General features: G+C 38.2%; 1 protein-coding gene across 1 annotated transcript in view; it reads right to left on the bottom strand.

The window, feature by feature from the left end:
• The window catches only part of LOC105388276 (protein furry), a 199,555-nt gene extending 182,733 nt beyond the window's left edge, over positions 1 to 16,822 (bottom strand). The window contains exons 1-17 of the mRNA XM_048632507.1: positions 16,611 to 16,822; positions 14,791 to 14,837; positions 14,417 to 14,506; positions 13,858 to 14,088; positions 13,192 to 13,343; positions 10,918 to 11,117; positions 10,175 to 10,390; positions 9,603 to 9,726; positions 8,901 to 9,122; positions 8,351 to 8,585; positions 7,354 to 7,975; positions 5,315 to 5,498; positions 4,661 to 4,836; positions 4,099 to 4,298; positions 3,563 to 3,749; positions 1,353 to 1,440; positions 785 to 876 (exon numbers count right to left, since the gene is read on the bottom strand). Coding sequence (XP_048488464.1) covers positions 785 to 876; positions 1,353 to 1,440; positions 3,563 to 3,749; positions 4,099 to 4,298; positions 4,661 to 4,836; positions 5,315 to 5,498; positions 7,354 to 7,975; positions 8,351 to 8,585; positions 8,901 to 9,122; positions 9,603 to 9,726; positions 10,175 to 10,390; positions 10,918 to 11,117; positions 13,192 to 13,343; positions 13,858 to 14,088; positions 14,417 to 14,486 — 2,999 coding nt within the window. The 5' untranslated portion in view covers positions 14,487 to 14,506; positions 14,791 to 14,837; positions 16,611 to 16,822. The remainder of the gene's footprint in view (positions 1 to 784; positions 877 to 1,352; positions 1,441 to 3,562; positions 3,750 to 4,098; positions 4,299 to 4,660; positions 4,837 to 5,314; positions 5,499 to 7,353; positions 7,976 to 8,350; positions 8,586 to 8,900; positions 9,123 to 9,602; positions 9,727 to 10,174; positions 10,391 to 10,917; positions 11,118 to 13,191; positions 13,344 to 13,857; positions 14,089 to 14,416; positions 14,507 to 14,790; positions 14,838 to 16,610) is intronic.
• Positions 16,823 to 17,888: the final 1,066 nt, after the last annotated feature.

Raw genomic sequence — 17,888 nt, 5'->3', positions numbered from 1 at the left:
AACAGTCGTGTCGTGAGAATAAGTATCGTAATATAGTCGAAAGTACCTAACGTTTAATATATTATATAATGAAACGTATCAGTATCTTAACATGTTATCCCTTTATTAGTCTTATTAGTATTCCGTACTAAGAAATATTTATTATTGAATATTAAGAGACATAGCAAACCGAAGTGTAATAGGGAACAAATTATGGTACTGACTGATTATTTCTGTTGGGTCATGGTACTTATCCTAAAATAATTATTTAAGTATTAAATTGCTATAAATCGCGTTTTTAGCAGACTTGCTGAGATAGTTATAGGATAAAGAGTGCTGAAACAGTTATACTCTTAAGTATATTGACTGCTCCAATTGATGTTATGCAAGCTTCCATGCATTTTTTTAATATTCTTGGCAATGTGTATATTAAACCTGAACTTAGATTATAATTAATATTTTATCAAGATATAAATAAATGTAAGTACAGTCAACATCAAAAGTTAATGAACGATACTAATATTTTGTTTTTTTGATGTAATTTTTCTTTTCATTATTTTATTACAAATCTGTTGTTATGACTATTGTATTTCACAGTAAATTATCAATATGTAAGATACCTTTGTTTTTTACAATAACTGTCATTAAACATGAAATAAGATGTAGTTTTTCAAAATTACAACCAGAAAGTATTACTTAATTAAATTTTGATGTGGACCGTACCCATTCTATCATTCCATCATATTATAATATTTTGTTCATAAAAATCTCAATCTATATATAAAAAAATGTAGTTTCGTCATACCTGAGGCTGAGGTCTGGGCTGGCGCAGCGGATCACGGGGCTCGGCACCGGAGGCACGATTAGGTATGCCATCGTCATGTAATACCGCCATATCTGAAGAGATGCAAAGAAACATACGTTGAAAGCTGAGCTTGTGTTATAGATTAGCCCACATTTATAGAAAAGATATAGGGCGTCTCAGCTATTATCAATATATTCTTTGACAAAACGAGAGAGGGACAAAACAGTTCAATAGCTAAAACGACCTATAACTATATATGAATAAGGGGGTAGATATCTAAGGCATAAAACTAAATGAGCAACATCGCAAAAATATTCAATGACGTATTTATCTACACATACAAACAAGACAAATAGGTTTTGTACCTTGACGAACTCACAAACGGCCTACTATCCCATTCCACGGGGAAAGACATCTGATACAAACAAAAATTACCCTTATTCAAATGTAATAAGGGTTCTGTCAGATGTCTTTCCCAGTGGAATGGGATATAGTTCATTAAGCTACTTATGAAGCTGACTGTACAAAGAAATAAATAGTATATTTTGAATCTATTAATGCACTTTACCTGTAAATAGCCGTCCTTTTCTTTCTCTGGTTTCCTCGGCAGCGCGGGACTCCTTGACAGTAGTGATGCGCGATTGTCACTTACAGGCCTGTAATCGAAATAATAAATTATATATTTCATGAAAGTTTCAAATCACTTGGCTTAACTTCTTTGCGAGTTATCTTGTCTAAAAACTATTCTATTCTATAGCGTCTAATACCACATCTGCATAGTTTACTTTATATGTAATAAATCGTCTCACATCCCTATTTCTAACCTCGAACTTTCTAACAAGGAATAGGGAATATGCAAGTGGTTCAAATAAAGGTCAAATATTATTTATAATAAACTTTGTTGTTTCATAACTACGACTCCATCATTATTTTTGTTTATAATTTATTTTTGAGCAAGTAAATGAAGTTGAAAAGTACAAAAAAACTTCGGTAAATTCTAACTTCCGAGAAACGTCACCCATTTTCTTAGGGCGGATGTGACGTCATAATTCTTTATATATCAATCTCAGAATAATAACTTCTTTGCGTTTGCGTATAGTTAAATAAATGTCAAGTGTAAACAAAGAAATGTTAATGTCACCGAGTATTTGTGATGCTCGTTGTGATCAGATACGATGGATCACATAAAAATTCTTCCAATACGAGTAGATCCTAGCCTCCTATAACCTCTCCACTTCTTGTTTGATATGCTTGTTTGTTTGCAAAGTTTAGGACTTTTTATATTTTTTGTTGGTAGTGTATGGGCTGCCACTAGTTGTTCTATTGTAATGAGGCGTAAACAGCCATTCGCTAGTCAACGAGCCACTCAAATATGCTCCATATTGCAACACAATAAAATTAAATTTGTATTGTAAGTATTATGACATGAACATGACACAAGTTGCTCTTTCTACTTTTAGGTTATAATGACAGTCGTTAGTATATTTCAAAAGTTGTTATTTTTTTCTAAATTAAGTTATGGAAGAATTCTCGTAATCAGAAGAACTGGACACATTAAATTTATTACGCAGTATGAACGAGTAAACTGTGGCCAGCTGCGGAAAAGGACAGCAAAGACTATTGAAAAGTCGAGAGCCGTGTGCCCAAATATTAGGGAATATGCATATATTTTTATACTCTTATTCGATAGTTTAGATAAGGGAGTTTAGACCTTTGAGATATGCACAATGGTTCCATTCAAGAGAGCCAGGTGCAGGTTCTTACACCCCCACAGATAATAAAATAGAATGACCCACTAACCCTAGTCTCTCTTACTGAGAACCAAAGTTACAGTAAGTACTTACATACAATACAAATATCACTTTATATTCATATTGCCATTGCTGGACTAAGCTGGAGTGAGGCCAAAAGGACAGGCGAAGATAGGCGGAAGTGGCGGACGTTAGTGGAGACCCTCTGCACCTCTGGGGTGCCATAGGACTGCAACAACAACATTCATATTGCCATAATAGCGTAATATTGTGTACAAAGGTCCTCTGGTTTGCGCGCTCCCATTTCAAAAGAGCTACTAGCAGCTATTTACGAGCTCCCATTACAAAACAGCCACCGGTCACACTTTATTACCATTACAAAACAGCCACTGATCACACTTTATACACTTCCTTTTTCGTTTGTTACCATGACAACATTGGTTTGTTGAAAATACAAAAGTACTCTGTGATTACTTGATTAGGTAAAAAATCTATGCCGACTGACGGGACTCATTATTCTGAGCCGTGAAATTAAACGATTATGACGTCACGACAGCCCGCCATCCTGACGGGAATTTCAAAGTGGTCGTGATGGTTGTAATTTTTTAACTTTCTTTAAAATACCTTAAATTACTTATTTTGGCGTTGATTTTTTTTTTACTATAATAAAGTGATGTAAAACTATCCAATAAAAGTATTAAAAAAAATTACGCATATTCCCTATTGTTTTCAGGGAAAACATACAAAATATATTAAGAACTGACTTTTCAATGGTCAGAAAAAAATAATTTGGGGATTAATTTTGATGCTGTCGCGTCAGAATGTTTGTATTAGACAGTGGCAGCATAAATTTAATTCCTCATCTGAAAGATCTCTATTGAAAGATCAGCCCTAACTGCCAGTTTCAATAACTCTATCTACCGATGGCTGGTAGTTACTTTCATTTGATTTTGACTGGACAGGCTGATCTTTCAATAGCCAAAAACTGGCAGTACATCAACAAACATAATCATAATTCCATACTCACGGAGGCTCAATAACAGCATACAACGCCACGACCCTGGCCAGCAGCAGCGGCCAGGCCAGCGCCACCGCCGACGGGCAGCGCGCGGGGAGGGCGTCCCGCGCCAGCAGCCCTAACAGGATCACCTGCCACGGCTCCCCGCCGCCGCCCGACCAGCTGGTCTTTAGGGAGGACTCTTCGTGGGGCACCCCTGCGGAGGACAGGTGAGGTGAAATTAAAGCTTAGGTAGCATGATAATCATAATATCTAGTTTTCATACGTGGGTTTTTTATGGTGGGTTGAAAACTAGCGTATGACTTGAAAAAAAAACTTTGGTGTGTGGCTTTCTATCAGTTACTCAAAATGAAAATCTGTCAAGCCGTTCAAGAGTTTGCGCTCACATTACTATTTTGCGCTAAATACGAATCAAGCAGAACTTAAACCTGATTAACGGAATGAGTAATAATAATAATCGCACGAAAATCCATATTCTACCCATTTAGATGATGAGGTGTAATAATACATGGTACCTAACTCCCAAATAACCCTACAAAACATACCAGTAGTCCAAACAGCATGAGTTCTCTCAGCCAGCCATATCAGGTCCGGTTGTCCAACATTCAACAAGGCTTGTTTCTCAGCCGGGGGCAGCAACGGCAGACATTTCTCAGCCAACGCCGGTATAAGTGCGTCTGCCGCGTCCAGTAGGGCTGGCTCGTCTCGCGTCATTTGCAGCTTTTCCAGCAGGAACTTGGTCTCTCTGTAAGTGAAAAGAGGTTATTAGGTTAGGAAAGTGGTTTCATCAGTGTACCTATATGAAATTGTGTCATAGTAACAGACAGCAGTAATGAAGCTCACTGTGCACAATTCTGTTGTTTCATTCATTTGTAATGATGGTAAGTATACTGGTATTGCCATGTAAACAGAAAAAAAAAACCTGCGTGTCATTCTGCCTATAAGAGTCTAACAACACGCGGCTATACTAAGTCTTTCATTCACCCAAAGGTTGTCTGGAAGAGATCGCATTGAGCGATAAGGCCGCCTATTGTGCAGCGCCACCGCCTCGGCTGTCACTAGCTGTCCTCTACTCGCCTCACGCCTCCTCTACTCGTCTCTACTCGCCTCATGATGTGCGTGCCTAGGCGCCGCGGGTACGGCTTGTGGCACAGCATCAGTAGCGCCACCGCCTCGGCCGCTCGCGCCACGCCCGCGCCCCCGTGGGAGTCGCAAGTCTTGCTGCTGGTGACGAGTTGGAGCAGCATCCGGAGACCGTTCTCGACCAGTTGGGGGGATGTGTCCTGTGAAGGGATGAGGGGTTTAAGGCACTGCCTGAAATATGCAGACTATATTTAGAACTTCGTACCATAGAGTTTAGGTCGATAAACAAATTATAGGTATATTTTAACTTTTCTGCCTTATAAAAGGTTGAAACTGATTTCTACTTCAGAACCAGCACGCTAAGCATAGCTAACAAGGCAAGAAATTCAAAAGTGTACCGTGACGCTCGATTCTAGATCGTGCGATGTGAGTCTCAACTTGAGCGGTACGGTAAAATGAAGCATATTTTGGCCAGATCTGGCTCAAGTAGAAATAAGACTAACGATGACTGGGTAGATACATTCCTACAAACATGTTCAGAAGAGCTAGCAAGACGCGCACGCCAAGATGTGTCAACAGTTTTACGTCACTTACACCGAGCGGCTTCGATTGAACTTTTGTCACGTCTTAACGCATCTAGCACCTCTTGCTAAACCTTCTCCAGGCTTCACACCATACCTGGACCTCCCTAGCCAGGAAGTGCGTGAACCCAGCCAACACGTCCTGCCGCCACTCGGGGAAGTCCACCACCAGCGTCTGCAGGCTCTGGAAGGAGAGCCCGCGCAGCTCCTCGTCCATGTGCACTGTCAGCCGGCAGAGAAGTTCTACTAGCTCGCTGGAGCTCATGCCTTCTGGGATCAGCCTGGATGGGTGGAGAATATCATGTGTTATAGTAAAAATTTTGCTTGATAAAAGCGCAAATTGTTTACAGCAAAACATGGAGTTATTGACATAATCCACGCTTATTAGTAGGAGGGTAAACAAATATTATCCCCGACCGGCGAAACGTAAAACGTAGTATAAATGAGGCAAGCGTAGCGTGACATGCCCTTGCTCAACCGAAAACCTTTATGAGGTAACCGGTAGTAACTGGATGAGCTTATAATGTATTGAACACCTGTAAAACTTACTTATTGATGCAATAAAAGATTGAGTATAGCTGAACACAAAAGAGTAGAGATTAATGTTTTTGGAACTAAACAGATTTAAACCTGGCAATAAAAAAAAACTCATGATTTGTGGTCTGTTTCTATGGTTTGAATGTCAAACTCGCCCTGTTCCTGTATAAACAAATCGAATTTTGCTTAATTTTGGAGTTTTGTGGATTGTTGAGCTTGTTCACGAGGTGAAAATGAATAAAATCATTCGCAGCAAAGCTAGACAGATGATTTACAGCGTTTACCTACGATGTTTGGCGGAGAATGAGGCTCGAGAAGTATTAGTCAATATATACGATGTTTATGAAAGAGAAGCGTTTTATACTGGTGAGTAGGTACTTAATTTCTAACCATTAACATACATTGCTTATATTTCTTGTAAAAAAGTACTATTTTGATGTAATAGAATGCCTTTCAATGTGTATTTGTTATTCTTATAGAGGTTAGAAAATACTAGTGTCAAACGTTACATGACATCAGGGTCTGGATGCTAATGTTGTTAAAACATCAGTGTAGCGAGCATAGGATTCGATACTATTTTCGAATCTACACGAAGGGTCACTTTTACCTAACGCTAAACGTATTTAAATCAAATTTTAAATACATTTTGTACTAACTGACAGACGTATGACAGGCTACTAAATACGTTTAGCATTTGGTGAAATTCCACCTAACATGGAAAAAACAAATGCCACTTTTGAAACTTACAAATTTGCCTTGCATTTTGACATTGACATTTCACGATACGCAAGCAATACGCAACGTAAACGGAGGTTTCGAATCCTGTGCTCACGACTCAGGTCTAGATACTTTTTTACTAACCCCCGACTCAAAAAGGGTATCGATAAGTTTAACAGCTGTAGGTGTCTATGTGTGTCGGTCTCTCCGTGTTAGAGTACCTATTGTAAAAATATGTGTAAGAATATGGAGTCGGTATTAATTCCCCAGACAAAATAATTTGCAAGTCATTGCTTTTCTGACCAATTAAATCATTTGTTGCAGGAAAATCGGTAAACACAGTTTTAGAAGAATTGCCGGGGCACATTTGAACTTTTTCCTGAGCAAGAAAAAACTGTAATAAAATATCGATGTGTGATACTATCACTTTTCTCCTATAGTAATTACATAATGGGATAATCAACACGTGTTTCAGTACAAAAAAACATTATGAAATACACAATGAAATAAAAGTTACAGTTGATTTGATTTAATGAAATTCATTCAAGACTGCCCCCCTCTCCCCTACTTATTTCTTCTCTTAACATAAACCTCCCCAAAAAGTGGCATTTTATAATTAGTAAATATTTGAAACATTAAATTTCTCGTTTTGATTTTTTCTGCTAAAGTATCGTGATACTTTTGTCCGTTTTCTATACTATAATAGTGTGGCCACTTTCTTAGATTGCCACGCCCTCAATTATTCTCTACTCTTTTATGTTCAGCTATATTGAGTATTGAGATAACAACAAAGGTGGTGACCATTGGGAAAGGTCTATGTTCAGAAGTGGGAGATTTACAGGGTAATGACGATGATGATGACAAGCAGATTATGGAACTCACCTAGGAATCGCGGCAACACAGGTCCTGAACAAATCGATCCGGGGCTTTCTCTCGCCAGTATTGATCTCTTGCTCTTTCGTCACATTCTGCGTATTGGTCAGCATGAGCGGTCTGCCGTAGTGGGCATCCAACGCCCTCAATATCTCCACCAACACCCGTCTGACATACGGAAAGTACGCACTCATGCCAATAGAACGAGCCGTTTCATCTGTCAACATCTTGTTCAAGAACGTCTTCTTTACCCTTAAAGTATTGCCGGATGGTAAAGTCCCCGATGTTCGAGGCATAGGCGGCTCGCCTTCCTTTTGCTGAAGACTATCAGCCACAACTAAGAAGGCTCGCAAGCCTATCGACATACGTTCCGGCGTCATGATTATCTTGATAGGTCTCCCAACCATTAGCAAATCGAACACAATCTCTCGCATGGCAAAGTCTAGGCGTTCTTGTGCTATAAACTGGATGATTTTGACGAATATGTTTAGAGGTGTGTCTCGTGGTACGACCCCTTTCGAACCCTTTGGGAATAGCGAGTTGACGATGCTCTGTAGTCTTGACTGCGTGGCCGAATTGCTTTCGCATTTTATCCTGATCATGTATACCCACAGCAGCCGGTACAGTGACTCTGGAATAAAGCAAATGTGTATTATATCTGGTCTAAAAACTATTGGTGTGGTTAATAATTAGTCAACAATGGTCATAAGTAGTTGCTCAAGCAAATCATCGCCTCCCAGGCTCTGTTAGTAAGTTTTTAATCATGTTAGTAGGATATTAACCAAAACCAGGGGATAGGAGGGATAGGGAACAGGAAACCAGGCAGGAAATAATAAAGAATTCAGTGAATGATTCTGAGTCTTTGAACTGTGAATTTGTAAGTAGTATTAACAAATCAGCATCACCACTGAATTCAAAACCAAACCATATGGCTTCATCGACAAGTAACAAATTATTACCGAGTCGATAAAGCACCTATAACTAAACCAAACATTAAAACACTCACCCAGAGCAACTCGGCACATCTTGGGATCCCTATTCTTCAGATGTGACAGGCACATGGCCAGAAAATAATGCCAGTTGGCCAGAAAGAACTGTTTCTGTGAGACACAGAGCAGGCAAGTCACTAGCGGGAACAATGCTAGTCTGTGCTTAGATTTTGTGGAAGCGTCAAGGGTATGGCTGTAAAGCATCTCGACGAAGTTCTTCAGACATGGCACGTTGACTTCGTTCTTTACAGTCTGTGGAATAATTTTGATAGTTTAGTTAAAAATCGAGAAGGTATTCGAAAATACGTATGTCGAATCGTATGAATGGAGAAATTATAAAAGCGAATGATTGTGAGTGAGATGTTTGTCACTGTTTCACGCTAATGCTAAATCAAAAAAACCTAGTAGTTAATATGAAATACTGTATGATCATTGATCGTTAACTGGTCAGTGATACTCAAATTTCCAGTAGTAAGCAAGCAATTAATAATTTTGAATAAATGAGAACGATTAAGAAGAAAACTTTACACAGACACACACAAATCAAATGTACAACAGCAAACTCACCGCAGCCACCGGCACCAGAATCTCCACGAAAAGCCCCGCCAACGCATGCCTGATATCCTTATCCTTCACTTCCAGGAAGTACTGGGCACACTCTTGCAGGAACTGGAACGATGCCTCAAACTCTTCAATCGGGACCATCTTGACTCGGAAGAACTTCATGCCCATGAGCAGAGAGATGATGGATTGTGTTGTGTGTGGAGATGGCTCGCGGGATTTTAGCTCCTGAGGGTAGAAGGTGGGTGGGGATTAGTTGTGAGGGTTATTTCTTGGATTAATTATCATTAATCCATCCGTTTAAGTGTATCCACTTAAAGGCTTTGTCAAACAGAAAGCGTTACTAGAACAGTGGGCATCGAATAGCACGATGGATTGCGATCATTTATCACTCACTATCATCAGACCATAATCGTTCACTAAAATAGGCTTACTTAGGGTGCTCTCAATACTTTCTCTTTATCCAGCCTCTACCAGCTACCTGTCTAAGGTGGTATACTGAAAGAAACTTTAAAGAAACTAGTAAACGCTTTTCTACACTTTAACACACAAAACATTCAAGTAAGCTTATAAGTTTCCAGCTTTCTTTCCGTATATGGCCTAAGGTTGGTGCAGCGGACCCATTTTAATTGTATGGATTTTGGCCTTGTGTAAATACTAACACAGCTAATTTGGCCAGGGTCACGTGGTGCTGAACCTTTAACTGACCTTCAGCTCGGCGGTGAATCGTTTCTTGACGGAGGCGAACCGCGACTGCGCGAGCACGCCGATCACCTCCGCGTACAGGTCCGCTATGATGTGCACGTTGGCTGCGTTCGGGTTGGATTGTAGACTGGAATGAACATGTGGGTAGGTCAGGAAACTTTGTCTATTAGGAGTAGTCTAGTTGATAGCTGTAGTGTTTGTCACTGACTGGCTGTGAAGATAAGAGAAGTAATAATAGCGAACTGTGTCTGTGACAGTCTGTGTAGTTCACTCGCAAAGTTTTCTGCCTCAGTTGGATATTATTCCACAGATATCGTCCATTACTTTTATGCTCATTCCTTCAATTACATTTAATAACCTTTATTTGGTAATATAATCGTGAGAGATCATCTATTCGCGAATACTTAACTTCCATCTAAAATGGCGGTAAGACTGATATCTAAACCTAGGTAAGTCTGTCTATACTTTTTAGTAGCTAGTAGTCATTTTTAACTTTTGTACTCCTTTGATTACCTGCGCGCTCTGTCTCACTAACTTTCTACAGTACGGAACCAATAATCCAATTTACAACTCACCCCTCCTTATAGTTGAACCGTTTGAACGCCACATTCTCAATATAATGCACCAGATCCTCATGCCCTGGATGGAAGGGCAACTGCTTCAGCACTTCGATCAGAGCGAGACAGAAGAGAAACTCCACGGCCAGGTCACGCCGCTCTGCGTGTAGCTCTTCCATACTGCGCTCGACCTGCTCTGTGCCGGCGCCGCTGCCCGATACTATGTACATTATGCTGTTGGGGGAATAAAATATTAGTGGAATATTGGTGATGATACATGAAGGTGTAATAAAGACAGTACTGAACAAAATGAGTGAAATGTGTTCAGTGCTCTCGCATGCTAAGTAGCTTTTTGTCGGTTTCACAGCTGACGTCGTCAGGGAAGTATAACATTTTTTGAATCGCTGTGCTGTGATTGACGGTACCTATTGTTATACAGCTGGAGTTATTGGTGATATTGGTAGATTTGAATCAAATATGAAACTGGACATTTTAGTATTATATTTTTTTGGATAATCATTGTTAAGTATTTATTTATTTGGAACCAACCCCTCATACGTGAAACTAAGGCTACTTTATCGTACTAATCATCATCATCACGACCCATCATGTCCCCACTGCTGGGGCACGGGTCTCCTTCCAATGAAGGAAGGGTTTTAGGCTTAGTCCACCACGCTGGCCTAGTGCGGGTTGGTGGACCCCAACACAAGCAAACTTGTGCTGAGAGGGTTGTTCTAATAATATTTACAAAAACTACCTACCTCTTATTCTTCTGGTCCTGGCTAGGTTTCTTCGCCTGTTCAGCCCTCTGCAGAGAGTCAGCCATTTGTCGTTCCAGCCAGCCGAATAGCGCCCTCAGAAGCGACGGTAGGCAGTGTTCGGCCACCGTTCCGAAAGCTGACAGAATCTGGTCCAGTTGGGGGTCTTCGCCTCGCTGAAGTGTCTTGTTCAGTGGCTTCTCCTGAAAGGGATGATGAACAAATGTTAAACCCTTCCTTCGTTGGAAGGAGAGTCGTGCCCCAGTAGTAGGGACGTGATGAGTCGTGGTGATGAGCAAATGTTAGGTGGTTCGGAGTTGAGTGGGATTATGTGTTCTTTGTTCCACACGATAGAAATAAAGGGTAGTATTCAATTTGTAGTACAAGAATGTGAATATGGCACTCTACGTCTCTAGGGGCTGACTTCATACTGGCATTCTCTTTATGTACTTGACAAAAAACTCTATTATTTATACTTAATCACATTTTGTATCAAAATAAGTGCAATACTAGGTAAAAATGATCAGTAATTGGCTTTTCCCATCCATGTGCCATCAGCAGGGGGTAATTGTGTCGGGTGCTAAGCGTTTTCCAATAACTGTTTAGCAATGCCGTCGGCGTCGTATAGACTTGTAACGTAGAGGCGTGTTTTGAAACTATACAAGGCCAGAACGCACCCATAGTGTACTAGCACTGTATAGTTTCAAGTGAAAAAAATAAATATTTTACTTGAAAATATACACGATTTGTGCGTACTAATCGCGTATACTTTCAAGTTGGGATTTACTGAATCGTACTTGAAAATATACATTGCTATTACGCATATTGCTTGATATAATTATACTATTTATAATTAGACTTGTTCTGCCTGTCATACCTATAAAATGATAATAAATGAAGATGAACAAGCTCTAATTTGATTGATAAATTGATATTTATAGCAATCATACTTACAAGTAAGCATACCTACTAATATCTTATTATTTAAATGAATTAAGAGTAATACTTACTACACTCCTGAACGGATAAGACTAGCTTAATGACGCCGTCGGCATTTAACAGCGCATCAAAATATTATTATAACCAACTAAAAGAGTAAATTTTAATCAAATTTAAAATTTAATGGTTTAAAAAAATTAGGGTCATTTGGTGTTGCTGTTGACTTTTTGCTACTTGGACTTATTCATTGCTCGTGAGTGTAGTAGGTATTACCCTATAGACCTATTATAGACATATTTTTCATCAAGTTTTGAATTCACCGTAATTGTCTTTTATGAATTATTCTACACCCTCTTATGAGATAATTTTTACTATTAACAACAGTTCTACAGTTTAATATCAATTTACTTTTGAACTTACGGTGTAAACAAAAAACACGTTACGAAATTAATGCCAAGTGCGGAATGTTTAGAAAGCAATAGACTTATTACTATTTCGCATGAAAGAAAGAGAGAGCAACAATTCAAAAGGGCTACCTGGTAACTAATCACGTATAGTTTCAACTGCTCGCATTGCCGCTTGGCGCTTGAAAATATACACGATTAGTACGCAGTGGTAACTGCTGCAGTATATTTTCAAGCCATAATTTTGGCCCAACTTACTTGAAAATATACGCGATTAGTGCGTAATGGCCTTGTATACTTTCAAGTAAATGATGGCACTATTTTAATTTGAAAATATACGCGAGCAGTCCCAACCTCTGCGTTCTGGCCTTGTATAGTTTCAAAACACGCAACGTAGAGACTATAAGTGCATATTGTATGACTACTGCAGCTGTGGCCACTCACATGGTTATGGTATGTTAATTAATTGAGAGCTTCGTACCAAAGTATAGTTGAAAATACCCTTAACATAGTTTACAGGGCTAAAGTTTCTACTCAAGGCGAACACACATACCTGTTATAGTACTTGTTAAAGAATAGGAGCCTCCTAGAGTGACATTATAATCAACTAATAAACTAACATCAAATATAACTAATGTGACTGGCTAATCCTTTCACCATAGCACAGTGACAAACCCCAGTCCCCCTAGTGTTAATCAGAATAAATACCTGTAACTACTTGGTTAACTGGGTACATTATAATGACTTCTTCATTGCGTGTTGGTGACAAACACGAGACACTAGAGTGCGTCTAGAGTTTGTCATCGAGGAGAAAGGATTAATCTCAAGGCATCATTCTAACTGTGAGTTGATTTATCACTGGGGGATACTCCTTACGTGATTTCAATTTACAAAATATTACCTATATGTATAAATATATATAATGAACACTTACCAAAGGCTCAGCCATGACGGCCTCCATCTTCCTCTCGGCCTGCACAGTGAACTCGGTGAACAGCAGCCTCATCACGAACTCTCCCGGCCGCAGCTCCGAGTCCGCAGGCGTCAGACTCGGCCCCTTGTGCGTGCCCCATGGCAGCATCGACCCTACAATTTTACGAAACAAAAACGACAATGTACAAAACCATATTGTACCGTTGATTATAGATGTAGCCAATATAAGGTGCGGCTTCACTGGCACCACTTCGGGACACCTCGATTGGTCCTCCCACGGGCATTCGTCGGAAGACATGGTCGCGGAATGACCGAGTTTCTTTAGGCTGTTTGCGACAATACGTCAGACCTACTTAATTCTGTTTACACAGAGGATGCTAATGTGTATTGTGTTGGTGAAGGATGCCGTATCGCGATCTGCGATGCCCTTTCAACTGGTTACGTCTACGTGACGGGATGCTGAACTAAATTCCACTTTAGCATTGTAGTATATGGCATCAATTCCCATAACACTTTTCAGCGTTACAATGTATCAAATAATAGCAAGAATTCTTATTTCGTACGATTATCTCTAGCATTATCACACCTGATTGTACGAAAATCGCATTGCAGAATGCCTTAGAATATTCTAGAGCATCATAAGCATAACAAAAGTTACACGGGTTACCTCTACTAGATATAAAGGAGGTTGGGACGCTTGTGCCAATATTCCTCCAGTCGGTCCCGATGGCAGGCATGGACGCTTTGTCGAGGGAGATCTGGCTCTCGGACTGCGAGTCCTCACTAGACGGCTGCACCTGGTCCAGGCCTTCGTGGCGAAGCTGCTCGGAGAGGATGCTGCCTTCCGACTCCGCTTCGCTGGACACCATTGACGATGGAGCCTCCTCCGTGCCTGAAGCTGAAATTGAAACTGAAATTACTTGCGGAATTAGTTGTTTTGTAAGTGCTATTATTTATTATGTTATAGTTTAATGTGATTTCTCTTAATTCTCTTCTTGTGTCACATAATTAAAAACATAAGTTCTTATTAATAACACATAAGATAACTCTTGACTATGGTTTATCACTGGTGAAAGGCTAATAAGACTATCTGACTGTCCAGGGTGCATTTCACCCATGATAAAGTAATTTTATGACCTGGTGATTTCAGAAGATACTTATCTCATTAGTATCTTTCCTAGAATTATATTCCAAGGCAAAAATTTATAAAGGATAATGTTTTTTACCTGACATGTCTTCTGGATGTCCCTCCGAGGGCACGGTGCTCATGGAATCTGACTCCTCAGATGTTATCATTTTTGATGATGTGTGTTAATCTGAAATATTTCATTACATTACTTACTTATAATTAGTAGGGAAATAATAAATGATTATCATGTAGTCTATAAAGCATAGGTCTTTGTCCAGACTGAGTTAGACATATCACTATTTGGAATGCCTAGGACTGAGTATTTTGGTGCTACTTATGTTAAAATCTTCCTTCATTGGAAGGAGATCTGTGCCCCCATCAGTGGGGGCGTTATAGCTCGTGATAACGATGCAGCATATTGATAAAAATATAAAATTACAGTATAAAAGCATGAAAACAAGTTTGATTTACCTCTTTTTAAAGTTGTTCACATGGTCTCTTCAAATTCTTCTTCATTTCTAAAACAAGATATAAAAATATAGGTATTTAAAATAGAGCTCAATCTATACATAATTAACATTATACACAGAATAAACAATAAAAAAACAAAAAATATTATATTACAAATCAATCGCAAATTAATAAATGAGCTAAAAGTTTCAAATTTTCCATTATGTATGTTTGAAAATTCTAAAATTTAAATTTTTACAGATCTTTTTATAAATAAATGTTTATGTTTTACATTATTATCACCACTCAATACTACATCACACAGCAACATAGACCACTGGACTTGGACTTGTCCCAAGAGAGTGATAATAATGTGATTCTAGCATAGCATTTTAGTGAATCACCAGCTGAAGCTAGTCTGACTGACGTCACATTGACAATTCTTCAGCTCTACAACAGTAGAGCAACAGTAGCGAACACGCTACGGACATGCTAACAAAAAGATACAATCACAGTATTCCTAACAGCTTAGCTGGTAATGTAATTTCAATAATTTGTAGAGAGTGGATATCAATAGTGCATAATTAAAAGCAGTTGTATAAGCTTTGTTAAATGCTATTGCGCCTGGCCCTTCTTTTTTCAACCACTGGTACGTTTCAAGTACGTTCGCTGGTATCTTTGCAATAGCAATATATCGGGATTATAATACAGACAATATAATAATATGGCATCCATTTGAAATATGATCTATGCCAAACCACTATCAGATCATTGCCATAAAGATATCCTTGTGTAATGCATGATAAGAAACAGCTAGCGCAATAGAAGTAATGGTTGAACAAGGAATGCTTAGATTGAGAGTTGAAGTGCCCCTTTGAAGTCCAGAATGAGGCTTACAGACTGAAATTACACTTGTAACTCAAATATTTCAGAATTTCCTAAATTTTCTAGCAACATAGCAAGTAGTTTACTGATAAATGTTTATATTTATTTCATACTGAGGGGTAACTTACTGTATATTTGAGTTAAGAGTCATTTCATAAAATAGAGTAAAGTTAATAATTATTTGAGTACACCTTAATACTAAATTCGCCACAGCACAAAAAAAAACATAACAAAGAAACTAGAAAGCATTTTGTAGTGAAGAAAGTAGAGTATTACCATCTCCTAGAATAGATCTTGATAGAACAAATATATAATTCCACATAGTCTGAATTAACTCCCATCATCAAATATGATTGAATTTATATATGACATCTATCAAGTATTGTTAAAAGTGTTCTTGCAATTTGTGTTAATCAATGATTAAGAACAAGGGTGGAAGATTCAGATTAAACTAAGAAGATGAAGTTTGTAGATTAACACAAAGGTAGAATGTAGTAGCTACAAAATAACATTCATCAAAAACAATAAGTAACCAGATTTAATCAAGATCATTCCTGATCATAAATTATTGCTTGTAATGAAGGAACATAAAGGGCTAGGTATAATTATGTATTATATATATCTTTTCAGTCCTAGCCCTATCTGTTAGTTACGCAGCAAATGAACATTAAGATAAAATATTAAGTACTTTTATTGTAAGTATGTCTCTGCTTCGTCGAAAATGGCTCACCGGTTCACTATGTTAAAAAAACGAAAATCGTAAAGATTTCAATGGACGGTATCCATTAACTCTGAAATATTTTGTGAAAAAAAATCAACTGCGCTACAATCCAAATATAAAATAACGATGAAAAACATGTATGATAGAGTAAAAACATTGATTCAAAGTTAATAGATATAGCTTACAAAATCGAAAGCATAAAGTACGATTTATTTTATTGATTAGCTTTACTTACCATCCGTAATACACTATTAAAACCACAAAGAAAGGAACTAATTATATTGCATTCACGTTTTCTCTAACTATATACCTAAAATCAAGTATTGTTCAATATCATACTGAATAATACGCTTTTGTTACAATTTGCAACAAATTTGCTTTTCGGATTTTTGAACTTCAATTTCATTCAGCCAGACATGACAGATGGTTAGAAGATGAGATGAGCTAATGTTAGTGCTAGGCATGGGGTAACATCACACAATTCACAAAACTCACACACTCAACTCAACTCAAGTTTGTTAAATTTGAAAAGTAAAAAGTATTTATTTCCCTAAAACATGTTTAAAGTGGTTTCATCTGCAAATTCCGCACAAGGCGAACCTGTATCGCTGAATTTATATAATTTTGAACATAGAGTGTGTACAATTTAAAATTTAATAACATTTATATTTCCTAATGCATAGTGAATAATATTATAGAGTAAGTAGACGCATCCTATTCATTTATTCCGAATTCCGTACCTTCCTTCATTTAACCTAAGTAAAGGTTGCCTCGACAATGATAAATTAAACAGCGATATTTCATTTTTATGTAAGTAAATCTTTTAACAATAATGTTTATTCTTTTAATTTGTAGTTAGGTTTAGGAATCCATATTTTTTTCGTTGTTTTTTTTTTACATTAACATCCAATTCTTCTACTAGTAGGTTACCAACTGTCTACCTTTATTAAAATAAAATTATATTTGTGTAATGTGTGACTTCTACTATAACATAACACATAACCCATCACTATTGTAAGGTTCAACCCGTTTGGTCTGTGAGGTTTGTCTGTGGTCTAAAAAAATAAAATGACAGTATCCATAATCTGTGCATCACAGACAATATTTTTTATAATACCTCAGAATAATAACATTCTTTGAATTTACGTGGAATATTATAGGTGTCGTTTCAGAAGTTTTAGTATTAGTTTTGTATCTATCTGCAAGGGCGTACCCAGGATTTCAGCTAGGGGGGGGGCAGCTCATACCTGATCCGAGGTGATGGTCGGTTGAAACATTTATATAAATATATTAAATCTAAATATCTGACTAAAAAGAAAAGATACTTTGTTTCCAACACTTCATATTGCGCACAGTAAGTAACACGTTTTTAATTTCCACTTGGCAGGAAAATTTACGTTTATTTTATCTTCTAGGGGGGGCAGCTGCCCCCCCCTGCTCCTACCTGGGTACGCCCTTGTCTATCTGTGTCCTGTGTTTGTATTGCCAGGGTACTCATTGTGTTGTGTAGGTA

Source organism: Plutella xylostella, chromosome Z (genome assembly GCF_932276165.1).
Source record: "Plutella xylostella chromosome Z, ilPluXylo3.1, whole genome shotgun sequence".
Taxonomy (NCBI): domain Eukaryota; kingdom Metazoa; phylum Arthropoda; class Insecta; order Lepidoptera; family Plutellidae; genus Plutella; species Plutella xylostella.
Note: the sequence above shows the minus strand (reverse complement) of the source record. Positions and strands in the feature narration are given on the sequence as shown.